The 26,803-nt window shown below is 44.0% G+C and overlaps 1 protein-coding gene across 3 annotated transcripts in view; it reads right to left on the bottom strand.

Moving 5' to 3' along the window:
* DGKD (diacylglycerol kinase delta) overlaps window positions 1-26,803 on the bottom strand; it is a 170,653-nt gene that overhangs the window by 15,598 nt on the left and 128,252 nt on the right. For 2 of the 3 annotated variants that reach the window (XM_038743263.1, XM_038743262.1), the window contains exons 11-22: window positions 24,842-24,981; window positions 21,366-21,450; window positions 20,421-20,515; window positions 20,182-20,281; window positions 18,671-18,944; window positions 16,490-16,651; window positions 14,539-14,667; window positions 12,192-12,288; window positions 10,049-10,159; window positions 5,037-5,133; window positions 4,421-4,528; window positions 2,303-2,416 (exon numbers count right to left, since the gene is read on the bottom strand). In XM_038743263.1, coding sequence (XP_038599191.1) covers window positions 2,303-2,416; window positions 4,421-4,528; window positions 5,037-5,133; window positions 10,049-10,159; window positions 12,192-12,288; window positions 14,539-14,667; window positions 16,490-16,651; window positions 18,671-18,944; window positions 20,182-20,281; window positions 20,421-20,515; window positions 21,366-21,450; window positions 24,842-24,981 — 1,512 coding nt within the window. The remainder of the gene's footprint in view (window positions 1-2,302; window positions 2,417-4,420; window positions 4,529-5,036; window positions 5,134-10,048; window positions 10,160-12,191; window positions 12,289-14,538; window positions 14,668-16,489; window positions 16,652-18,670; window positions 18,945-20,181; window positions 20,282-20,420; window positions 20,516-21,365; window positions 21,451-24,841; window positions 24,982-26,803) is intronic. The other variant, XM_038743264.1, reaches the window with a different exon arrangement.

Here is a 26,803-nt window from a genome sequence, read left to right as displayed (position 1 = left end):
AACCCATGACCTCTGACTTCAAAGCCCGGGCTCTTTCCACTGAGCCACGCTGCTTCTCTACTTTTCAGAGTGAGCATTGCTTCCCAGCATCAGCATAGGGAGAAGTCACATGGCCTACTGGAAAAAGAACAAGCCTAGGAGTCAAAATAATAATAATATTAATAATAATAATAATAATAATAATGATGGCATTTATTAAGCACATACTATGTGCAAAGCACTGTTCTAAGCGCTGGGGAGGTTATAAAGTGATCAAGTTGTCCTACGGGGGGGGCTCACAGTCTTAATCCCCATTTTACAGATGAGGTAACTGAGGCCCAGAGAAGTGAAGTGACTTGCCCAAAGTCACACAGCTGACAATTGGCGGAGCCGGGATTTGAACCCGTGACCTCCGACTCCAAAGCCCGGGCTCTTTTCACTGAGCCACGTTGCTTCTCTGGGTTCTAATCCCAGCTCCACCACTTTCCTGCTGTGTGACCTTGGGTGAGTCACCGAATTTCTCTGTGCCTCGGTTACCTCATCTGTAAAAAGGGATTCAGCGCGGCTCCGTGGGAACAGCCCGGGCTTTGGAGTCAGAGGCCACAGGTTCAAATCCTGGCTCTGCCAAATGTCAGCTGTGTGACTTTGGGCAAGTCACTTAACTTCTTTGTGCACCAGTTACCTCATCAGTAAAATGGGGATTAAGACTGTGAGCCCCCTGTGGGACAACCTGATCACCTTGTAACGTCCACAGCGCTTAGAACAGTGCTTTGCACATAGTAAGCACTTAATAAATGCTATCATTATTATTATTATTCAAAACCTGGTCTCCCATCCCCTTAAACTGTGAGCCCTGTGTGGGACAGGGACCGGGTCCAATTTGATTGTATCTACTCCATCGCTTAGCACAAAACAAGTGCTTAACAAAAAAGCGCTATTGTTATTATTACTAAATTCTTATTAATAATAATAATTATATTTTTGCAAAATGATCTAGGCAGAAGAGTGAAGTGTGGATTGGAAATGAGAGAGATTGGAAGTAGCTCAGTGAGGGCGCTTATGCATTCGGCAAGTCGGGACGGGACAAGTGCCTGGACCAGTGGAATGGATGTTGGTTACCGCTATTATTCAATTCCTGGCTTTGGGCTAAAGCAATGTGCAGGTGAAGTGCAGATATGCTCTTATGCCTGTTTAAGGAAGTTCACGGAAAACATCTGTGGAAACAGAGCCTTCCCAAATGGCCCCTACATCTATTTTCAGTCTCAAAAACCTATGGCAATAGCATGTATATGAAAGCTCAGGTGCCAGAACATACGTGGGCCAGACGGGGTGTGAAAAAGCTTTCTGATAGCAAAAGCACACCTCTGCAGAAGAAAGGGAAACATCAATCCTGGTGCCACGTACACAAAAAATGGCCAGAAAATCCAGACCCTCACCCAAATAAACCACGTCTGTGGCAGGATAATTCAAAATTATCACTGAAACTGCCTGAACAGAAGAGGGTCAGACACCGTCCCTGACCTGGAAGCTTAACAAAACTTTAAATCAATCAATCAATCGTATTTATTGAGTGCTTACTGTGTGCAGAGCACTGTACTAAGCGCTTAGGAAGTGCCTCAAGGAGAATTCCTGTAGACTGTCCAGGCTAGATGGAACTGAACACTGTTCTGCCAAAACTCATGACTACATACTATATTTGTCTAGAGAGCTGCTGGCAATTAGGATGTGATCATCTGACAACTTGAGTCTGTTTAGATTCAGAGTGACACACTGTTGGTTTGGGTTCATAAGTGATAACCATGTGTTGGAAATTGGACCCAGTAAAGTACTTAATGTAAGATGTTACTGAATGTGGGATTTTACAAAAACGCAACCCTCGCATTATAGAACTGCTTGTCCACGGTTCAAAGAACCATCGGATATGAGCGTCTGATAAATGGACCCACTAGAGTTACTGGCTTTTTGGTTCCACCAATGTGAGAATCCAGAAAATGAATCCAGAAAATGCGCAGCCTTTGGAAATGAGCTACAAGGCAGTAGGGACAGCGTGGCGGGTAACAGCACTCAAGAGAGCCATCCGGATGATTTTCAGTATAATCTGAATGAAGCATAGTCCTAAACCACAAAAAGAAGTATCTTGCACAAGTCTCTAGAGTGGTGTTAGGACCACCTAAATAAACCTAAATAAACGCAAGCCCCCCCGTGGGACAACCTGTTCACCTTGTAACCTCCCCCAGCACTTAGAACAGTGCTTTGCACATAGTAAGCGCTTAATAAATGCCATTATTATTATTATTATTATTATTATTATTATTACCCTTACCTGGGCAATCCGGTGATGCTGCAAGTTAATCACCCGAGAAACAGCCATCTGCATACTCCCAAATACTGCGACCACTTCCAAAATCTTATCATCGAAGGATGGAGCCGTAAACATCTCAAAAAGGAAAAAGTTAGCCAGGGAATGATTTACGGTTGGAAAAATCTCTGACATTCCTTTGGTGATATTTCATCTTCATTTCTCCAGGCTTTTTTAAAGGTATTTGTTAAGCACTACACTTGTATATATTTATACAGATAAATAACTCTATTTTACTTGTACATATTTACTATTCTCTTTATTTTGCTAATGATGTGCATATAGCTTTAATTCTATTTGTTCTGACGATTTTGACAGCACTGTGCTAAGGTTGGACACAATCCACGTCCCAAATGGAGCTCACAACTTTAATCCCCCTTGTACAAATGAGGTAACTGAGGTTCAGAGAAATTAACTAATTTGCCCAATAATTCTCAGGGCATCTTCATAAACGTGGATTGTTGTTTTTGTTTACGTTTTGTTTTGTTGTCTCTCTCCCCATTCTAGTCAGTGAGCCCGTTGTTGGGTAGGGACCGTCTCTATACGTTGCCGACTTGTACTTCCCAAGCGCTTAGTACAGTGCTCTGCACACAGTAAGCGCTCAATAAATACGATTGAATGAATGAATGAATGAAAAGCATTGTTCAAGGCGCTGGAGTAGACAAAAATTAATCAAGGTGGACACAGTCCACATTCCACATGGGGCTCACAGTCTTAATCCCCATTTTACAGATGAGGTAAATGAGGCACAGAGAAGTGAAGTGATTTTCCCAGGGTCACACAGCCAACAAGGGGCAGAGCCGGCATTAGAACTCAGGCCTTTCTGATCCCCAGGACTGAGCTCTTTCCACTAGGCCAAGCTGTTTCTCTAAGTTTCAGTTTTTAGGTCTTTTAATGTTTATTCTGAGTAAAATTACCAATATTGTTGCAAGGCATTTATAGGAGGCTAGGACTTCAAGCAGCATGGGTTCCACACTCTTATCTGTTACTCTTACCTAAGGTGGGGAACTTGTCCTATGGTAACCCCCAAAAAACAACAATCCACGTCTACGAAGATGCCCTGAGAATTATTGGGCAAATTACTTAATTTCTCTGAACCTCAGTCATCTCATTTGTAAAAGGGGGATTAAAGTTGTGAGCCCCGTTTGGGACATGGATTGTGTCCAACCTTAGCACAGTGCTGGCACATAGTAAGCATTGAACAAAACACCATTAAAAAAAAAAATCAAGAGAGCTGAATCCTGAAATCGCTCACATAGAGCTTTTCAATCCGAGTCTTCTTTTTTTTAAAAAATGGTATTTGTTAAGTGCTTACTATGTGTTGAACTATATGTGTCCTGAGCAGTGGGGTAAACCAAAGTTCATCAGGTGGGGCACAGTCCGTGTCCCACATGGGGCTCACACTCAAGCAGGAGGGAGAACAGATGTTGAATCTCCATATGCAGTTGAGTAAACTGAGGCATACAGAACTTAAATGACTTGCCCAAGGTCACACAGCAGGCAAGTGGTAGAGCCGGGATTAAAACCCAGATCCTCACGCTCCCAGGCCTGTGTCTTTATCTACTACTGGAGAAGCAGCGTGGCTCAGTGGAAGAGCCCGGGCTTTGGAGTCAGAGGTCATGGGTTCAAATCCCAGCTCCCCGACTTGTCAGCTGTATGACTTTGGGCAAGTCACTTCACTTCTCTGCGCCTCAGTTACCTCATCAGTAAAATAGGGATTAAGACTGTGAGCCCCCCGTGGGACAACCTGATCACCCTGTAACCTCCCCAGCGCTTAGAACAGTGCTTTGCACATAGTAAGCGCTTAACAAATACCATCATTATTATTGTTATTACTAGGCCACTCCGTTTCTGTTGTTCTTTCAATCAACAGTATTTAGTGAGCACTTATTATGTACTAAGCACTTGGGAGAGTACAACAGAGGTGGCTGCCTCATTCCCTGCACCCAAGTATCTTGCAGTCTAGAGGAGGAGCTTACATGTTTTCCTCCAAAGGCCACAGAGCAAAAGTTTCTGGGCAATTAGTAATATGATCCCAACCTGCTTCCCTTTGGGAGCTTCCCCATTCCTGGAACTACTTACATCATCCTCCTTGGTACCTCCCCAGAAATTGGTGCCTCCTGCATAGCTGGGAATGTTGAGGACTGCGATTCCCTGAAGACTGGGCAAGGGGATTGGCCGCCCATCACACTGCACAGGAGCGACGGTGGAGATAGAAGAGGAGACAGAGAACGAAGAAAGAAGGCATTTTGCATTTATAAAACAAATCATATCAGTTAGCAACAACTAAAGGGCCTAGATAGAAACTGTCAGGAAGATTTTATTCTTGGGTAATTTTCACTTTAATAGCTTTACTCTTGCTGTAAGGTGGATTTTTTTTTTCTTCTCCCCCCATTTTATGTATGATCATCAGAGGGGGTGGGGGGTTTGAAAAGGCAGGCCGGGGATGGAAGGAGGAAGAACACTGAAAGCTTCAGTGAGGTAACCAGCAACAACAGTAATTTAAACAGCTAACAGAGTCAGAATGTACTGATCGCCCCAAATAGACCAGTAACCTTCTCTGGCACTGCCAAGTTCAAAAGACAGTACCGTAGTGCATTCTAACATTTAGTAAGAAAAAAATGATCCTTTGAAATGTAACAAGGAATGGGAGAGTTAATGAAAAAAATCACAAGAGCAGAACTTTCTAGTTCCTGACCTCCAACAAGACTTTCTGCTCCAGGTTCTTGTAAGTTCGGTGTAGTAGTTCCTTGGTTCCCAGCACTCCATACCACATCATGTTCTTAGTACGACTTCTACGGAAAGAAAACATTGACATGAAGGTGAGCACAGAGCCTTGAAATCTCTCCTCCTGGAACAGTTGGGTACGTTTATCAAAGACTGATAGGCATAAAGGCTGATAAAAATCATACTGTACTTGAAAACCACACAAAAGTGGGGAAATTCCTCCCTGACCACATATTAACAAATATTCAGTCATTCATTCAATCGTATTTACTGAGACCTAACTGGGTGCAGAGCACTATACTAAAGCATTGCTTGTTATTGTATAATATAACAATAAGCAGACACATTTCATGCCCACAAGGAGCTTACAGTCTAGAAGGGGAGACAGACATTAATATAAATAAATTACACACATGTTCCAGTGCTTTACACACCAAATAACTGCTCTGCACAGAGAAAAGAACTAATCACCTAACATCGTAGCGTGGACAGAGAAGACTAACTCTCATCTTGGCTTATGCTGTCGAGTCGTTTCCGACCCATAGCAACTCCATGGACACATCTCTCTCAGAACGCCCCGCCGCCATCTGCAACGGTTCTGGTAGTTTATCCATGGAGTTTTCTTTGTAAAAATACGGAAGTGGTTTACCATTTCCTTCTTCCGTGCAGTAAACTTGAGTCTCTGCCCTTGATTCTCTCTCACTGCGCTGCTGCCCGGCACGGGTGAGTTTTGACTTGTAGCAGATTGCCTGCCACTCACTAGTCACTGGCCAAGCTAGGAATCAATCAATCAATCGTATTTATTGAGCGCTGTGTGCAGAGCACTGTACTAAGGAATGGAATGGAAGACAGGAAGACAGGAAGAGTACTGGAAACTCTCCAGGTATGATCCTGAGAGGGGGAGATTAATTCTAGGTTGCCTGAACTATCTCTTTTCTAGAAATATACTTCACAGCCTTTTAAGTCTTCACCAATATTGGGGTTCCAAGGTCCATATGTGGGCTACCTAAAGACTGGGGCAGTGCCCCTCCCAGCTGTTGTTCAATCAAATGGGATTTATTGAGGGCTTCCTGCATATAGAACACTGAACCAGGCACTTGGGAGAGTCTAATTCATTCATTCAATCGTATTTATTGAGCGCTTACTGTGTGCAGAGCACTGTACTAAGCGCTTGGGAGGTACAAGCTGGCAACAGAGACAGTCCCTACCCAACAGTGGGCTCACAGTCTAGAAGGGGGAGACAGAGAAAGTTGGCAGACGTGATCTTTGCCCACAAGGAGCTTACAGTCTAAAAGGAACATGCCTACCAGCTCTACTACTACTAATAATAATGATGGCATTTGTTAAGCTCTTACTATGTGCAGAGCACTGTTCTAAGCGCTGGGGGGGATGCAAGGTGATTAAGTTGTCCCACGTGGGGCTCACAGTCTTAATCCCCATTTTACAGATGAGGTAACTGAGGCTCAGAGAAGTTAAGTGACTTGCCCAAGGTCACACAGCGGACATGTGGTGGAGTCGGAATTCGAACCCATGACCTCTGACTCCAAAGCCCGTGCTCTTTCCATTGAGCCACGCTGCTTCTCACGCTGCTACTAGAGAGAACGCTACAAGAGAAGCAGCGTGGCTCAGTGGAAAGAGCCCAGGCTTTGGAGTCAGAGGTCATGGGCTCAAATCCCAGCTCTGCCACTTGTCAGCTGTGTGACTTTGGGCAAGTCACTTCACTTCTCTGGGCCTCAGTTCCCTCATGTGTAAAATGGGGATTAAGACTGTGAGCCCCCCGTGGGACAATCTGATTACCTTGTAACCTCCCCAGCGCTTAGAATAGTGCTTTGCACATAGTAAGCACTTAATAAATGCCATTATTATTATTATTACTAATTTGCCAAGCACTTAGTAGTGTTCTGCACACAGTAAGCGTTCAAAAATTACCACTGATGAACAATGGCAGCCAGGAAGGGGGGCAGGAGACAACCTGCCTCCACAGAAATGGAGGGCAGGTGGGAGCTAGCACCTGCACATTTACAACATGAGAAGCTAGATTACTGCATCAGCCTCCTCGTTGACTCCCAACTTCCTGCCTCTCCTCTCTCTAATCCATACTTCACTCCAGTGCCCGGATCATCTTTCTACGGAAAAGTTTAGGACATGTCACCTCTCCTTCCTCAAAAATCACCAATGGATGCCTATCCACCTCTGTATCAAACAAAAACTCCTCACCATTGGCTTTAAAGCACCCTATCATTCATTCATTCATTCAATCGTATTTATTGAGCGCTTACTGTGTGCAGAGCACTGTACTAAGCGCTTGGGATGTACAAGTTGGCAACATATAGAGACGGTCCCTACCCAACAGTGGGCTCCATCACCTTGCCTCCTGCTACTTCACTTCGCTTCTCTCCTTCACAACCCAGCCCGCACACTTCACTCCTCTGGTGCTAACTTTCTAACTCTGGGGAAGCAGCGTGGCTTAGTGGAAGGAGCATGGGTTTAAGAGTCAGAGGTCGTGGGTTCTAATCCCACCTCCGCCACTTGTCACCTGTGTGACTTTGGACAATAATAATAATAATAACAATGATGGCATTTGTTAAGTACTTATTATGTGCAAAGCACTGTTCTAAGCGCTGGGGGGGAGATACAGGGTGATCACGTTGTCCCACATGGGGCTCACGGTCTTCACCCCCATTTTACAGATGAGGGAACTGAGGCTCAGAGAAGTTAAGTGACTTGCCCAAGGTCACACAGCAGACATGTGGGGCAGCCAGGATTAGAACCCATGACCTCTGACTCCCAAGCCCGGGCTCTTTCCACTGAGCCATGCTGACTTCTCTGTGCCACATCTGTAAAATGGGGATTACATTATATTACATCCCCTTCCTTCCTCTCCCCCTCGCCCCCCCCATCCCCTCCGTCTTACCTCCTTCCCTTCCCCACAGCACCTGTATATATGTATATATGTTTGTACATATTTATTACTCTATTTATTTATTTTACTTGTACATATCTATTCTATTTATTTTATTTTGTTAATATGTTTGGTTTTGTTCTCTGTCTCCCCCTTCTGGACTGTGAGCCCACTGTTGGGTAGGGACCATCTCTATATGTTGCCAACTTGTACTTCCCAAGTGCTTACTACAGTGCTCTGCACACAGTAACCGCTCAATAAATATGATTGATTGATTGATTGATTAAGACAGGAAGCCCCACGTGGGACAACCTGAGAAACTTTTCTCTACTCCAGTGCTTAGAACAGTGCTTGGCACATAGTAAACACCATCATTGTTGTAGTAGTTGTTGTTTCTCACTGTGCCTCCATTTCAACTGTTTTGCCGCCAACCTCTGGGACACGTTCTGCCTCTGGCCTATACTGCCCTTCCTCTTCAAATCCACCAGACAATTACTCTCCCTCCCTTCAAAGCCTCACTGAAGGCACGTCTCTTCCAAGAGGCTTCCAAGACTAAGCCTCACTTTTCCTCATCTCCCACTCCCTTCTGCATCACCTGATTTGTTCCTTTTCCTCTTCTCGCCCCGCCAGCCCCAAAGCACTTAGGTATACATCTGTAATTTTATTTATTTATATTGATGTCTGTCTCCCCCTGCTCTAGACTGTGAGCTCACTGTGGGAAGGGATTGTCACTGTTTATTGTTATATTGTACTTTCCCAAGCTCTTAGTAGAGTGCTCTGCACGGAGTAAGCACTTAATAAATACAACTGAATGAAAATGCTGAGGTGCCCAAAGATTGCTCCTTGATAAACTTTTATAATCATCATAATAACAACTGTGGTGTTTAAGCACTATGTGCCAAGCACTGTACTAACCATTGTGGTACACACAGGATTCTTCTAGACTGTGAGCCCACTGTTGCGTAGGGACCGTCTCTATATGTTGCCAACTTGTACTTCCCAAGCACTTAGTACAGTGCTCTGCACACAGTAAGCGCTCAATAAATACGATGGACTGATTGATTGATTGATCATCATGATGGACAATGTCCCTGTCCCACATGGGGCTCTGAATTCTCGATACTTTTGATTTGTTGAACCCTATCTAGTTTCCTTGTTCTTCTAATTTATCTCCACACTGAATCTATCTCCCTCCCCAAATTTAGGTTGTGAGGGGAAACATTTTTTAATGGAATTTCATGTAATCGCTCCAGTATTTTAGAGTATGCAAAGCATATGACGTGGTTAGTGAGAAAAAACACAGTGTTTACAGGAACCTCGCCCACACCTACAGAAAAGTAAAAATTGACCATGCAAAACTTTAAGTTTTTTTTTATGGTATTTATTAAGTGCTTAATGTGTGGCAGGAACTGTTCTAAGCACTGGGGTAGATATAAAGTAATCATGGTGGACACAGTCCATGCCCTGCATCGGGCTCACAGTCTTGGTCCCTGTTTTACGTGACGTAACTGAGGCACAGAGAAGTGAGGCGACTTGCCCAAGGTCACACAGCAGACAAGTGGCAGAGCGGGATTAGAACCCACGACCATCTGACTCCTAAACCTGTGCTCTATCCACTAGGCCACTCTGCTTCTCTGGCTTTAACCAGCCCTGCAATTTTTAATCTGGTGCCGCCATTTCCTGACATTATAATAGGGTTGCGACTGATGGTAATAAGCATCACTCACCTGAAACTTTCACAAACAGTGCTCTGGGTTATATTATTCATTTTTATTCAAATCCTGACTTTGTGGGAAACCTGGTGTACCAAAGCACACCTTTCTACTTCACAGGACTGTTCCAAGCATTTGTTCCAAACATGACGGGGGTTGGTTTTATGCTGAGTATCCATGGAGACAGCATGGATACAATCTTGTTTCACTTCAGCGTTGGCTAGCAATGTTCTAATGTAAATGGATACTTGGAAATAATATCTCCAAACCTAACTCTGTTAGTGATTAGGAGTTCCCCTGCAGTGTCTTTATCCTGGCAGACTGATTACTGGGGAAACTGGATACCTATTATTCAAGTGGCTCACCTACCTGCACTTCTCTGGGTGCTCATCACGCTTATTGTTGAAATCCAGCGAGATCTTTGCGTCTAGCCCAATGCCAAAATAATTGTTCATGACACACTTCTCTGTGTAACACTCCCTGCAATGGAAAAAACAATGAAAACCAAATTCTTTCTAGTAGTTTCTTGACATGCCCCCTCCAACAAGAAGAGACAGGCTGTTTTGTCCAGTTTGAAACCCACTTCCTGATTCCCTAAGGAACAGGAACCTAAGGGAAAAGAGATCAAATTCCCAAAGGATTAGCACTATGATTTCAAAACAGAGATTCTGCTCTTTAATGGGTAACCAAGGTAAAATATGAAATTCCTTCCCCTAGGTCTTGGTGGTAGTTTAGAAACCATTATGCTCAGAGATAGGAGAGTGGTTGAGAAGGATTCTCGGATTCCTGGAACTTTGTCACTGACTGGAAGAAGAAAGGAATAGTGCAACATAGGCAAATGACAAAAGAGAGGTCTGCCTACCAAAAATAGTGGAGACAGTGGTCTAAAATACTAATACAGATGGACTAGACCCTATGTGTTGGAAGGAACAAAGATTTAGGGAAGGTACAGAAAAATGGTGCAAGGTTAGCTTCTAGCAGTTCTGTGCACAATGACAAACTCTGGTAAGAAAGATAACAAATTTTCATGAGAAAAATATCTGCATCGCATTTTCATGGGAAAAGAAATATTTTACCTCACCTTCTCAGGAATGACGGTGGAGTTTAGTTTCTTCTTTTGTTAAATAGTATTTGGTAAGCACTTACTACGTGCCAGGCACTGTACTAAGTGCTCAGGTAGATACAGGATAATTCATTCATTTTCATTCAATCGTATTTATTGAGCGCTGTGTGCAGAGCACCGTACTAAGCACTTGGGAAGTACAAGTTGGCAACATATAGAGACGGTCCCTACCCAACAGTGGGCTCACAGTCTAGAGAGTGGGCTCACAGTCTAGAAAATCAGATAATCAGATTGGACACAGTCCATATCCTACATGGGGCTCACAGTTTTAATCCCTATTGTACAGACGAGCTAACTGAAGCATAGAAAAGGAAGAGATGCTTGATTAGCTTTTCAATTAATCAATATTATTTCCTGAGCATCTATAATGAGTAAAGCACGATATTAAGTGCTGGAGAGAGTTCAACAGAATAGACCCAATTTAATAATATTAATAATATTGGCATTTAATAAGCACCTACTATGTGCAAAGCACTGTTTCTGCCCAAGTAGTTTAAAGAGTTTACAGAAAGACATTAAAATAAACTACAGAAGGGTAGGAAGGAGAAAGGGAGTGTTTGAGTAATAGGTTATGTAAGCTATGGACATAAAAGCTATGGGAGACCTCTGAAGTGCTGAAGGAGCAGTTGGTGTTTATAAACTGAGAAGACTAGAAATTCATCAGGGAAGGCCTCCAAGGGGAGATGGGATTTCATAAGGACTTTAAAGATGGTGAGAGTTGTCTGTGAAGGGGAGAGAGTTCCAGGAGGTGGGGAGGACATGAGCAAGCGCTTAGTACAGTGCTCTGCACAAAGTAAGTGCTCAATAAATACGACTGAATGAATGAAGAGGTTGGCAGTGGGAGAGATGAAAATGAAGCTCAGTGAGAAGGTTAGCTGGTGAGGAAAATATTCCATTAGGTATTTTATTAATCTATAATCGGTGAAACTGTTCCTACTTCTAAGGCATCACCTCACTAATGCTTCCTGGAAAGCTGACACTCCAATTCCTCCGACATCTACAATGATAATAATAATAATATCTAATAATGATGGTATGTGTTAAGCGCTTACTATGTGCCAAGTACTGTTCTGAGCGCTGGGGTAAATACAAGGTAATCAGGTTGTCCCACATAGGGCTCACAATCTTAATCCTCATTTTACAGATGAGGTAACAGGCAAAGAGAAGTTAAGTGGCTTGCCCAAGGTCACACAGACGACAAGTGGTGGAGGCTGCTTTAGAAACCGTGCTCTTTCCAGTAAGCCACGCTGCTTCTCCTACAAGGAACCGAGTTATTCATTCAACTCGTTAACTGGCTCCACCAAACAGAAACGGATCCCCTTCCTTTCTACCAAAGTGATGCTCTTCCAACAGCGCGCCCTCTCCCGCGGTTGCTATCTGCATACTCACAGATTTTCTGGTTCGGAATTAAAAGGATCCGCGTTGATCAGTAAACGGCTGATGACGGAACCCCCAGGCAAGGAACCGGACATCCCAGCACGAATATCTGTAAGAGCAATCACAAGTGGGAGTTACCAAATGAGGGAAACTTGGGCCACTGAGCTGGACCCCCACTTTATGTCGAGCCCTTTTGGAGGACAGTAAAACTCCCCCCCAAAGCCAGGTCTTAGCAAACCTAAGCAGGAAAGGGGAGGGATTCCGACATCTCTGGAATGAGGTGCCGTTTTCCTGCCTGGGGTCACTTGGTGCAATCCCCACTGCAGATAATATCATCTCGCAGTGGGGTTGGGTATCTGATGGAAATACTGTCATCTGCGCAACCCCGAGCCTGACGGGAGCTTGGAATGGGCTGTTCTGACTGCAGGTACCCCTGTGGGGAACTGGGCCCAGGACATCCACTCTCACATTTGGGGTAAAAAAAGAGGGTGGGGAAGGAATATTTCCCCGTGTCCGTACCGAAGAGCCATGCCAGTCTTCTCTCATCTTCCCCTGTCCCCCTTGCTACAGAGGAAGTGGGCAGAGAACACTAGCTCTGTTATGTTGCACTCTCCCGACACTTAGTACAGTACTCTACACACAGTAAGCGCTCAATAAATACTGCTGATTGATCAAAGTCACAGCAGTAACACCAGTCCTAGCCCTTCAATGATGCCTGCTGCTCACTGCCAGCTCCCTGAGGTTGCCACGGAGTTGATGGAGTCTGGTTGGGCTGGCAACGAGTGGTTGGGGCTCTGGCTGCATGTTTGCGCAGCAGCAGAAGTGGAAACTCTGCCAGTTCTTCAGGAGCAAAATTTGGGGAGGCTGGGTGAAGGCCTGCATTATTGTGATCTGTTATTAGTACAACATAACAGAATGGCAGGAGAAGGGAAAATCTAAGAAACACACGTCACACTGAAAAGAAAAAAGGCCTAGGGGAAGGGACGGAATAAGATCAGATTGAAGATCAGAAAGATCAGATTGAAGGGACAGGAAGGAAAAGAGGAAAGGGTGGGGGTAAAATGAGCAAGATGGCCACGAACAGGAAGAAGTGGAGGGAAACAGAAAGATGTGAAAGATGAAGAAGAAAGAGTTACCAGAAATACTGTGTAGGGTCTGAAGAGTTCTAATCTCAGAGGCTTAGAAAAGGGATGTGCTTCAGAAAGTTTGGGAATGTTTAATGGGAAACACTCACCTCTCTGCTCTGGGAAATAAAGCCATTTATGTAGTTTCTACACCAATTTCAATCATGAGGTGGCAAAACTACTTTCTCATTTGTAAATGCATCAAGAATCTATCTAGCTCAGTTTTGGGTCCACATCAAGCTTCGTATAGTAATTATTATAATATTTTTTACGTGCCGCACAAATAAGATTGATTCTTCTACAGTAAGATGGTTAAATTAAATCATTATAATACTTCTATTTTCATAATCCCCCTTTTTAAAGAACTCACAGCATTTTAACCTCTATTAAAATTCTTCCTGCCTCCCTCAAAGCAAGGGAGGAGCTGGTATTTCTAAACCAATTTTAAACGCAGGGGCATAGAAGCACAGATTAATTAAACGGTTCCTCCAAATTCACACTGCCAAGGGCCCAGACTGAGCCCCCTCCTTCCTCTCTCCCTCCTCCCTCTCTCCATCCCCCCGCCTTACCTCCTTCCCTTCCCCACAGCACCTGTATATATGCATATATGTTTTTATGTATTTATTACTCTATTTATTTATTTTACTTGTACATATCTATTCTATTTATTTTGTTAATATGTTTTGTTCTCTGTCTCCCCCTTCTAGACTGTGAGCCCACTGTTGGGTAGGGACCGTCTCTATGTGTTGCCAACTTGCACTTCCCAAGCGCTTAGTAAAGTGCTCTGCACACAGTAAGTGCTCAATAAATACAACTGAATGAATGAATGAATGAATGAGATGAAGCTGAAACTCAGGCTTCCAGTTTACCAGACCATGCTGTTGCCACCGAGATCATTTAAGCGAACCTAAGCCCAGTGATGAGGCCCTATTGGCCTGTCATGACACAGGAAGGGTGTTTATGTTCCTCTGCTTCCCATGTGTTTATGTTCCTCCACTTCACACTTTTGATTGTTCAAGATGACTGGAGGACATCAGACAACGAGACCCTTTCCAACTAGCGAGGGCTTATCTCTGCAGCTCCGTATCAACCCCCTTCTTCCTGTAGTTCTGCTCCCTCTGCCCCACCAGCATCCATGGTTTTCGTTCATACACACAGCTGCAGACTGCATTTAGGCCGCTGTCAACCCCTGGCCCAGCTGGCTGCCTAAGTACGGGGGGCTGGGTTACACTCACTCGGGTACAGAATCTTTGTGTTCAGCATTGGCAAGTTGTCCCGGTTTCCTGTCTGGGGAGGAAGAGATGCAGAGCTGCCCAGCGACAAACTTCCTTTGTTTATTAGCTTTTCACAAGGGGATTTGGACCCTGTGAAAATACAACAGAAAACTCAGAGTGACAAAAATAGTGTCCTATTAAAACACGGAGGAAAAAATATCAACTCTTTGGGGACCCTAGGGGCTGAAATACAGAAAACTTATAAATCACTTGCCAGCCATATACTCCGAAATTCAGCCAGAGGAAGGAAAAGTATCAGAAGAATGGTGGAGGACAGAATTAAAAGTAGAGCAGCAAAATCCCCGGGTCAGTCCCCAAGGACCACAGAGAAAAAGGCAGAGTTCTGACCCCAAGACAGAGGTGAAGATGGGAGGAGTTGCATGTTTTCTGTCCTGGTCTGTTCAGAATGTGTTGGAAGAGAATAAAGGTATCCCACAAACTTTCAACTTGGAGAACACCTGGCAGCAGAGAGCATTTCTTTTCAGAGGATTAGCAGGTTAAGAGCAGCGCGGCTCAGTGGAAAGAGCCTGGGCTTTGGAGTCAGAGGTCATGGGTTCAAATCCCGGCTCCGCCAACTGTCAGCTGTGTGACTTTGGGCAAGTCACTTAACTTCTCTGTGCCTCAGTTACCTAATCTGTATAACGGGGATTAAAATTCTGAGCACCCCCGTGGGACAGCCTGATCACCTTGTAACCTCCCCAGTGCTTAGAACAGTGCTTTGCACATAGTAAGCGCTTAACAAATACCAAAAAAAAAAGAGCACATTTAAAGAGGCCTGAGAATCCTATCAAGGCAGGTTATGGATTCCCCAGTTCTGGAGCTCTTTTGAGACTGTGAAAGACAACCACTGTACTGGGTGCCATTCAACAGCTTATAGGCAGAAGTGTGGCTATAATATATGCTTAGACATCACACACTTCAATAAATGCCCAAACAACACACACCTATTCCTCAATTTAACAGTAACACTAGCCCTTGCTTAGCAGTAACCCTAACATCTTTTATTAAGGAGATTATTGATGGGTTAATTTCCATGCTTAGCAGTAACCCTAACATCTTTTATGAAGGAGATTATTGATGGGTTAATTTCAATTATGGAAATACTGACAATAATTTGTTGACAACTGGACTTTAGCCATTTGACTTTTGGAAAGTTACACTTCTAGACTGTGAGCCCACTGTTGGGTAGGGACCGTCTCTGTATGTTGCCAACTTGTACTTCCCAATCGCTTAGTACAGTGCTCTGCACACAGTAAGCGCTCAATAAATACGATTGATTGATTCTCCAGTGGGCTGAACTGAAAGATCTCTCAAGGTCTAGTTCAACTCCATCTTCTATTTGCCCATCCCCAAACTCACTACTGAAAGATAAAAACACAACTGAGTTTAGAAGTGATAGCCTCAAGTAAGTCAGGAGCCCAAGGAAGTAGTTGCGAAGGAGGTGACAGCATCTAGATGCCTCTGCTTCCCTTCAAGGTCTCCAGAAACTTGTAGGGTGGGTGAAGGAAAAGGGTGGAAAAAGAGGGATTGGAGACTCTCCCCTGTTTTCAGTGCAATTGTCTATTGTGATGGGACTTTGGCAGGTAGGTATGGAAACTACAAGAAAAGCTGAGGTTTCTGGTGTGTGGGTAAATTGTTTCCTCAAACTTCCTCATGGTCACATCTTCAGAAGCGCATGATTTGGGGCGGTGACAGTGGCATGGAAAACAATCAGACTTGAATAAGGATATCATGCAGACACCGACTGCAAGTGATGCAGGAAGTGGTAATATAGAGGTGGGATTTGCATAGTCACCAAATGGGGCATTTATTCTTGAGCGAGAATGCATGGAAACAGCTGATTACTTCCACAGGCAAATGAAATACCACATTTTGACCAAAGGACAGGAATCCAGGCAGAATGGCTTCGTACCTTTCCGGTGAGTCCTCCCTCTGGAAACTCCACAGTTCCCACCGTGGGATGATGGCAGAGAAATTTTGTCCTCACTCTTCAGTTCTTTTCCCTCCTCGGAAGCCGAGAGACCCAGGAGGAAACCTTCTTGTTCTTGGGTTTGGGCATTTTGCTCATCAACAGCTGGGAAATGAAACAGTGAAAAAATGTTTATCAAAAATCTTAGAGGGTGGATTAAGAGCATGATCATTACGTCTGTGGTTGACACCAAGATGGACTTGGTTGCTCTCCCTCTAAGCAAAAACAGAACTCAAAGTGACCACAAACAATTAGAAAGATGGTCTGCCAAAAATAACAAGGAAGTACACTAAGGGATACAAAACAACCTGGATAGATACAAAATGAAGAATGACTGACCAAGCAGAAAAAGCCAAAACACACACACACACCTGAGGGTCATAATGAATCACAAGCTGAATATTACCAAGCACCCTAAGGCTACTGAAAAAAAAAGGTGGCAAGTATTAAATGAAGAACGATATGCAAGGACGATGATGACCAGAACAGAATTACTTTGCCAACTGTACTGGGTTTGATTCTGGCAACTATAGTTTAAGAGATGTGTGGAAAAATTGGAGGAAAGCAAGAGAATGGGCAACACAGATATTCTTCAACTGGGTCCTGTTCAATACTCCAAATATAGAGAATGGTCAATAAATGCTGTTGATCCAATGATAGAGGGCTAAGGGAGTTGGGAATTATCATCTAAAGCACAAGGAGGTGACAATAGTCTTTAAGTATATGAAGGACGAATTTTTACTTTAGACAATTCCCAACTCCCTCAGCCCTTTCTCATTGGATCAGTTATTCAACAGTTACTAATTAATAGAGGTTCTGAAGTCAGAAGGAGAAGGCTAAGGGGGGGAATGGTCATGGCCTGATAACGCATACTCACAGATCAGCTGGAGTAAGAGGCTTCCCACCATTTGGCCCAGCCCCATGTCAAGACATATTCTGTGATGCCCCCAAGATGAACTTGAAAGGAAGTGTTGAGTAAGTGAGTGCGGGGCAGGGGAAAACCACATTATTCTACCCAGCCTATCTGTCACAGAGTAACAGATAATCTTTACTGAAATAACTCATGAGGTGGATTTTTTAATCAAGTGCTACCTGCCATTTACTTCTAGACTGTGAGCCCGCTGTTGGGTAGGGACCGTCTTTATATGTTGCCAACTTGTACTTCCCAAGCGCTTAGTACTGTGCTCTGCACACAGTAAGCGCTCAATAAATACAATTGAATGAATGAATGAATTTACTTTGAATCTGCTGATACTCTCTCATTTCATTTTCTCCACTTTCTGTTCCTTTTCTCCCTTCCCTTGTTCTTTTTGAAAGCAACAATTTAAAAGTGATAGACTCTTCAGAGAAAATCTAAAAGGCCAACAAGTGTAAAATGTAAATGAAATCAACCAGAGACAGCTCAGCATCCACTGTAAGAGAGAATTCCCTGGATTTTACGGTAAAACCTGGAAAACACCGCCCCCAAAGCCAAGGGAATTTTCCTTCAAGAAGAACTAGGTAGGATAAGACAACCACCTGGGATGGATGTTAGGGGCTAAAAGAGGCTCTTGAATTTAGGGCTGGGCAAGTGCTAAATTTGGTTTTAATTTTAAAATGTAATTGATTATAGCATTATTAAGCAAACCCTGCTCCCAGCATGCTTCATTCCCTGGACTCGTCTACCACCGCTGAGACTTTGAGCCTATTTTATGATGTATTTTAATGTGTCATCACTCCTAATATGTCTGTCTCCAACACTAAGTCCCAGTTAAACTCTTAGATTGTTAGCCCCCCGAGGGGCAGGGGCTGTGTCTAATTCCCACCTGCGGATTCTCTCCCAGTATTAAGTACACCACTCAGCCTTCAGTAATCGCTTAACAAATACTATTACTACTACCAAATGGTGGAGTAGAGAGACGACTGGAATTGGTGGACGCAGTCCCTCTTCCACAGGGGGGTCAATAATCTTCTCCCCATTTTAAAGATGAGGAAACTGAGGCTCAAGGCTCCACAGCAGACTAGTGGTCTGCTGACTCCCAACACTATACGAAGCCGATCACTGCGGGAGGAAACGCTAGTTTCTCCTGAAATAATCTACCGTTGCTTACTTCTTAAGGGAAGGTACGTTCTCGCATTAATTACCTTTTTCTGCATGCTCTATAATCTGACGGATAGCTTTCTTCAGGCTGTTGGCTCTTAGCATAAGCTGTTCCCGAGGTCGGAATATCTGAGGACGCGCTGGGCAAGCAGATCCCACTGAGCGGTCACTGGTGGAATCACAAACACTGCCAGACCCCTCTCCATCTTCAATTTCTTCCGCAATCGTCGGGGGTGGATTTGGTAGGGAAGAGGAGGCCTGAGACTCATCATTTAGTGTCTTCAACAGAGAGTCCAGCTTCTCCTTCAGGACAGAGCACTGGGGTGTGAAAGACAGGGCTGGTATCACAATATGCCTTCTGTAAAAACAAAAACCGCTACCTTCTTGGGCAGCAGCAAACTGTTTATTTTATTTATTTATTTTATTTTGTTAGTATGTTTGGTTTTGTTCTCTGTCTCCCCCTTTTAGACTGTGAGCCCACTGTTGGGTAGGGACTGTCTCTATATGTTGCCAACTTGTACTTCCCAAGCGCTTAGTACAGTGCTCTGCACACAGTAAGCGCTCAATAAATACAATTGATGATGATGATGAACAGTCTTATGTGTTGTCTTTAGAGCACTCAAAACTATAAGCCTGCTGTGGGCCGGAAACATGTCTACCAACTCTGTTATATTATACTCGAGAAGTAGCGTGGCTCAGTGGAAAATGGACGGGCTTTGGAGTCAGAGGTCATGGGTTCAAATCCCAGCTCTGCCAATTGTCAGCTGTGTGACTTTGGCTAAGTCACTTAACTTCTCTATGCCTCAGTTACTCATCTGTAAAATGGGGATTAAGACTGTGAGCCCCCCGTGGGACAACTTGATCACCTTGTAACCTCCCCAGGGCTTAGAACAGTGCTTTGCACATAGTAAGTCTTTAACAAATGCCATTATTATTATTATTACTATTATTATGGGTTCAAATCCAGCTCTGCCAATTGTCAGCTGTGTGACTTTGGGCAAGTCACTTAACTTCTCTATGCCGCAGTTACTCATCTGTAAAATGGGGATTAAGACTGTGAGCCCCCCGTGGGACAGCCTTGTAACCTCCCCAGTGCTTAGAACAGTGTTTTGCACATAGTAAGCACTTAGTAAATGCCATTATTATTATTATTATTACTCTCCCAAGCACACAGTACAGGGCCCTGCAGACAGTAAGTGCTCAATACCACCGATTGACTGATTGTCTCTGTATCGGCAAAACCACGTACACCCAGTTCAATCATTCAATTGTATTTATTAAGCGCTTACTGTGTGCAGAGCACTGTACTAAGTGCTTGGGAAGTACAAGTCGGCAAAACAGTCATAACTTATCTATCTTTTCACACTTCACTTTTGCCTAGAACCCTGTTAGAGAACATCGTGGAGCTGTTTTGGCCTGGGCTGTTTCGTCTGGGCAGGGTCAGAACGCATGAGTGCTTCAGGACGTCTTTTCCTTAATGGGAGGGGTTTGGCAAGGATGCGCCGCTTGCATTATAGGAGAACTGGGTGCGCTTCGTGGGCTTTGACCAACTTACCTTTCTAGCCATGACCTCAGACTCCTCTGAGCTCTCAGTTGCTTTCTCATAGGCCTTCCCCACTCGAGCCACAAAATCCTTCACGGTCTCACAAAGCACCCTGGGAGAGAACAGAGACGAAAAGACTCATGGAGTCAATATTGCGATAGGGGCCAGGGAAATTGTTTTGCAGTGAAAAGCCCGCTTATGTCCTTGTTTTTAATCCCCACCTCCTCCACTGATCAACTGTGTGTACTTACTTGGCTGATGAGATAACCACAGAGTGCTGATCAGAGGTCAGTATTTTGGACAGATGAGCTGCAACCGAATCTTCATAAAAGAGAATCTGCTGTACCTAGAAATAACCAAAACCAGCTGGCTAGTACCACTGTCTACCAGTTAGTTTTTTCTATGCAAAGTTTGGTGCTGTCATTGACATTACCCCTGTACATTTCCTTTTGGAGAGGTGCTGACCTAGGAAACCAAATCTGTATTCAGATCTGTTGGCTCACAAGCTGTTAAGATTTCTGTATATATGTATATATATGTATATATGTGTATATATATATGTATATATATGTATATATGTATATATATACACATATATATGTATATATGTATATATGTTTGTACATATTTTTTTACTCTATTTATTTATTTATTTTATTTGTACATATCTATTCTATTTATTTTATTTTGTTAGTATGTTTGGTTTTGTTCTCTGTCTCCCCCTTTTAGACTGTGAGCCCACTGTTGGGTAGGGACTGTCTCTATATGTTGCCAATTTGTACTTCCCAAGCGCTTAGTACAGTGCTCTGCACATAGTAAGCGCTCAATAAATACGATTGATGATGATGATGATTTCTGAAGCTATTGTACAGGTCTGCAAATCTTAATAAGCCACCAGCTAATGGAGAGCTTGGAAAAATTGATTTTATATATGCTATTAGCAAAAGAGTCAAGAAGAAAATGTCTCTATAGCTTCTGGTAGCCTTTTAAACATTACTTACTTATTCGCTGCTTACTTGACGCTGGCAGTTCCTTCTCTCCCTGGGAGCCCCATTCCCGTTACAAAATCTCCTCTCCTCTTTCCAGATCCTCAACTTCTCAAGGAAGAGCCACCTACCATGGGCACTCCTTGTTGGAAGACACAGTCTTTAACAAACTCCCCGATTACCCCTAGACGTTCTGCTTAGGCTACGAACCTCAGAATCCTCACTGAAGTCTTCTGTGACCGTGGAAGAAGAAGCTTGGCGAGGAAGTTTGGTTTCATATACCATGATGCTCCACCTGAGGAAAAAGAAATTGCAATTGCTACTATGAAGACGGACGATTTCCTCTGATTAAGTTTAATAATCAATGGTATTTTTTGAGCATTCTACTAAGTGCTTGGGAGACTACAGTACAGTAATAATAATAATGATTGTATTTGTTAAGTGCTTACTATGTGCAAAGCAGTGTTCTAAGCGCTGGGGAGGATACAAGGTAATAAGGCTGTCCCACAAGGGGCTCACAGTCTTAATCCCCATAATAATAATAACAATGATGGCATTTATTAAGCACTTACTATGTGCAAAGCACTGTTCTAAGAGCTGGGGAGGTTACAAGGTGAGCAGGTTGTCCCAAGTGGGGCTCACAGTCTTAATCCCCATTTTACAGATGAGGTAACTGAGGCGCAGAGAAGTTAAATGACTTGCCCAAAGACACACAGCTGACATGTGGCGTAGCTGGGATTTGAACCCATGACCTCTGACTCCAAAGCCCAGGCTCTTTCCACTGAGCCACACTGTTTCTCAACAGTGTTGGCAGACACAATTCCAGCTCGCAGCCTAGCACAGTTCACTGCTAATGTAACTCAAACCTCCTTTGAACTTTTTAGCTTTGTGTCTTCTAGATAACTGCAAACTTGTCCACGTATTTGAGAGTAGACTGGGGACAACTTGCTTGTTTCCCAACAAGAACTATGTGTCACTGCTCTGAGCATCAGGCAAAAAAATCTTTCTATTGCAGGACTGGCAGCTTCCCATATAGGATGGAGCAATAAATTGCCCACCTTCTGAGAAATAGAGATTACTCTAACAGGCATAGGTGTCAACTCCCAGGGAGAAGGCAGGGGAAAGGGACAACTGCCCTCATGGATTTCTAGCCAGTTTTAGGCTGCTTTCCCAGCCCTGTTCATCCCACGCCTCTGACAAAACCACAGAGATTCTGACCAGGGCTAAAAAGATCCGAATGAAAAGCTCTTTCTGACCGATTAGCTCTTTAAAGGCTGCCTGTCACTCTCAAGACCCACCCAGCTTGTTCCCTTCCCACAAAAAAAAACGAGAAGCAGCATAGCCTAGTAGATAGAACATGGTCCTGGGAGTCAGAAGGACCTGGGTTCTAATCCCAGCTCCGCCATTTGGCTGCTGTGTGACCTTCAGCAAGTCACTTCACTTCTCTGTGCCTCAGTTACCTCATCTGTAAAACGGGGATTAAATGCCTGTTCTCCCTCCTACTTAGACTGTGAGCCCCCTGTGGGACTTGTACTTACCCCAATGCTTAGAACAGAGTTTGACACATAGTAAGCGCTTAAACAAATGCCATAAAGAAGGCCTGTCCTCTTTTCACCCATGCACACAAAATGAAAAGGTGGCACCTATGCCTACGGCAACCAGCATATTTACAAATCTCTTTTATAACAGAGGACACTGCAGTACAAGAGTGGGACAACTGGACTTGAGCCAGAATTCTCTTGGTGATGAAACGGCTGCGGACCTATTTTAATAATGGTCTTTTCAGTATTAGTATTATTAGGCTCACTGTGGGCAGGGAATGTGTCTGCTACATTATTACACTGTATTCTCCCAAATGCTAAGTACAGTGCTCTGCACACAGTGAGAGCTCAATAAATAACTGACATAGACTGTATCTACCAATTCTACTGTACTCTCTCCAGAGCTTAGTACAGTGTTCTGCACAGTAAGCAATGAATAAATAATAAGTAAATAACCATAATACATTGATGAACAACAACATGAAGGATTATTACATAGAGAATGGTGGTGACTTCTTGCTTTTTATATTTCTGGGAACAGAATAAGGTAGATATAAGAATTTCCTGACTGTCAGATTTGTTAATATGTGAAATATCTTAATTATACATATATATTTAATGGCATTTGTTAAGCGCTTACTAGTAATGCCCATCTCCTCCTCTACACTGTACACTCGCTGTGGGCAGGGAATGTGTCTGTTTGTTGTCATACGGTACTCTCCCAAGCGATTAGTACAGTGCTCTGCACCTAGTAAGTGCTCAATAAATCCAAATGACTGACTTACTGACAGGCACTGTACTAAGTGGTGGGGTAGATACAAGCTAATCAGGTTGGACACAATCCATGTCCCACATGGCGCTCACAATCTTAATCCCCATTTTACAGATGAGGTAATTGAGGCACAAAGAAGTGAAGTGACTTGCCCAAGGTCATACAAGAGACAAGGGCCGGAGCCAGGATCAGAACCTAGATCCTCTGATTCCCAGGTCTGTGTTATTTTTTACTAGCCCCACTGCTTCAGAAAGCTTTCTCTGGAGGGGTTTAAATGCAGGCCAATTCTCATTAATACTAGTAAAATACAGATGTTTAAGTGCAGTCCTGTCTAAGGACAGGGGGAGTTTAAATGCAGGCCAATTCTCATTAATACTAGTAATCAATCAATCAATCAATCATTCGTATTTATTGAGTGCTTACTGTGAGCACAGCACTGTACTAAGCGCTTGGGAAGTACAAGTTGGCAACATACAGAGACAGTCCCCACCCAACAGTGGGCTCACAGTCTAAAAGGGGGAGACAAAACCAAACATACTAACAAAATAAAATAAATAGAATAGATATGTACAAGCAAAATAAATAAATAAATAAATAGAGTAATAAATATGTACAAAAATATAAACATATATACAGGTGCTGTGGGGAAGGGAAGGAGGTAAAATGGGGGGGTTGAGAGGGGGACGAGGGGGAGAGGAAGGAAGGGGCTCAGTCTGGGAAGGCCTCCTGGAGGAGGTGAGCTCTCAGCAGGGCCTTGAAGGGAGGAAGAGAGCTAGCCTGGCGGATGGGCAGAGGGAGGGCATTCCAGGCCCGGGGGATGACGTGGGCCGGGGGTCGACGGCGGGACAGGCGCCAGAGGAGCGGAGGGTGTGGGCTGGGCTGGAGAAGGACAGAAGGGAGGTGGGGTAGGAGGGGGCAAGGTGATGGAGAGCCTTGAAGCCGAGGTTGAGGAGCTTCTGCCTGATGCGCAGATTGATTGGTAGCCACTGGAGATTTTTGAGGAGGGGAGTAACATGCCCAGAGCGTTTCTGGACAAAGACAATCTGGGCAGCGGCATGAAGTATGGATTGAAGTGGGAAGAGACACGAGGATGGGAGATCAGAGAGAAGTCTGATGCAGTAGTCCAGACGGGATAGGATGAGAGCTTGAATGAGCAGGGTAGCGGTTTGGATGGAGAGGAAAGGGCGGATCTTGGCAATGCTGAGGAGCTGAGACCGGCAGGTTTTGGTGACGGCTTGGATGTGAGGGGTGAATGAGAGAGCGGAGTCGAGGATGACGTTTAAGTGCAGTCCTGTCTAAGGACAGGGGGATGGACTTTATAACTTCTCAAGGTCTCTCCCAGCCTTTGGACTCTATGGATCTTCCCCACTCACCTATCGAGCATTTTGGTGCTGGCTCTCTCCAGCTTTTCCAAGATCTGGGGAAGCTGAGTATCATCATCACAGGCTGAACCCCAGCCTAACACGCGAGCTAGGTCATTTCCGGTACCCAGAGGCAGCACTCCCAACTGACACTGTCGAAGACGATAAGAAAGCCACAAATGTCAATTTCCCAGAAATAAAATTACTCACGCCCAAACCTCAAGGGAAAGTCTTTTTTTCCAACATTTGGCCATATGAAGGGACCCACATAAGGCTTTTTGACATCTAGAATATAGGAGGGAATTATAATTAATGAGCTTGGTTAAGGCATGATAAAAACAGTATCTTCCAGTTCTAAGGCTACAAATAAACTATTAGTTTCACTGTCCTTTTGATTCGCTTTCCGCATTTCATTTTTGAAGACTGCACTGCTAACATCCACGGGCCTGGATGGTACAAATGCCAAAAATAAAGCAGGACACATTTTCTACCTTATTATATACCAGATAAGCACTGTATCTCTGGATTGGGCTGCTCAGATGCCAAGGGGATGCCAAATGCACTGTTATCTTTTTCAGGTTAGTTTGGGTGGCAGCAGGGTAGAGAAAGGGGAGGTAGGTTCATTCATTCATTCATATTTGTTGAGCGCTTAGTGTGTGCAGAGCACTGTACTAAGCACTTGGAAAGTACAATTCAGCAACAAAGAGAGACAATCCTTGCCCACAGCGGGCTCACAGTCTAGAAGGGGGGAGACAGACATCAAAACAAGTAAACAGGCATCAATAGCCTCAATATAAATGAATAGAATTATAGATATGTATACACATTAAAACAAGTAAATAGACTTTAATATAAATACACAGAATTATAGATTTTTACATATATACACAAGTGCTGTGGGGAGGGGGGAGAGCAAAGAGAGCAAGTCGGGGCAATGGGGGGTCAGGGGGAGCTGAGGTCACTCTACTACCAGCAGGATATTAATTTGAGCTGTTTGGCAAGGAAGCAGGAGGCCTAGTGGAAAGAGCAAGGGATGGGGAATCAGAGGATCTGGGTTCTAAACCCACATCTGTCACTGGCTTGTGTGACCTTGGGCAAGTCACTTAACCATGCCTCAGGTACCTCATCTGTCCAAAAGGGATTCGATACCTGTTCTCCCTCTCCCTTCGACAGTGAGAGGGAGTGTCTCTATACGTTGCCAACTTGTACTTCCCAAGCGCTTAGTACAGTGCTCTGCACACAGTAAGCGCTCAATCAATATGATTGAATGAATGAATGAATGTGGGACAGGAACTGTGCTCTAACCTGATTATCTTGTACTCCAGTGCTTAGTACAGTGCGTGGCACAAAGTAAACGCTTAGAGACCACAACTGTTTTTTGCAACGGTGGTGATGGGATAATCAGATCATCGACATTTTCTCACTCAGAACCCTTGTAACCACAGCGCTACCTGCGAGGCAGTGGAAGCAAGACATTTTCTTTTTTTTTCCTGTGCCTGACCACTTTCCTTTGATTTTTGGAGTTGTTTCTTTTGTTTTACGTTTCTTGCTTTAATGGCTACCTTCCATATGAATTTTCATCCGTCGGGAAAAAAATGCCCCCAACCCTAAGTACAGTCAACATCTGTGCTTCACTCAGTAACGGCTTAAGAAATGGGCAAGGGCACAGAAGGGCCTGCTGCTGAAAGAGATCTCCCAGAGATAATCTGTTCCACGACAACAGACTGCACCCATTAATTATGTCTGCCAACAGCAGTACATTTTGCCCGAATCTAAAAGAAGGATAAAAAAATTGGAGTATCCAAGTGCAACACTCCCATCTCACCATCAGGCTGTACTGCCGTCTTTCCTGAGCAACCGAATAAGAATCTACAGGGCCAGCTCTATTGAGACACAGAGGTTATCCATTTCAAGGAAGCATTTCACCGTTCTAGGAGTCGGAGAAATGGAAAAAAAAAATGGTGGCGGGGGAGT

Source organism: Tachyglossus aculeatus, chromosome 1, assembly GCF_015852505.1.
Source record: "Tachyglossus aculeatus isolate mTacAcu1 chromosome 1, mTacAcu1.pri, whole genome shotgun sequence".
In the NCBI taxonomy this organism is placed as follows: domain Eukaryota; kingdom Metazoa; phylum Chordata; class Mammalia; order Monotremata; family Tachyglossidae; genus Tachyglossus; species Tachyglossus aculeatus.
The sequence above is the reverse complement of the archived record's forward strand: the minus strand, read 5'-3'. Positions and strand labels throughout refer to the sequence as shown.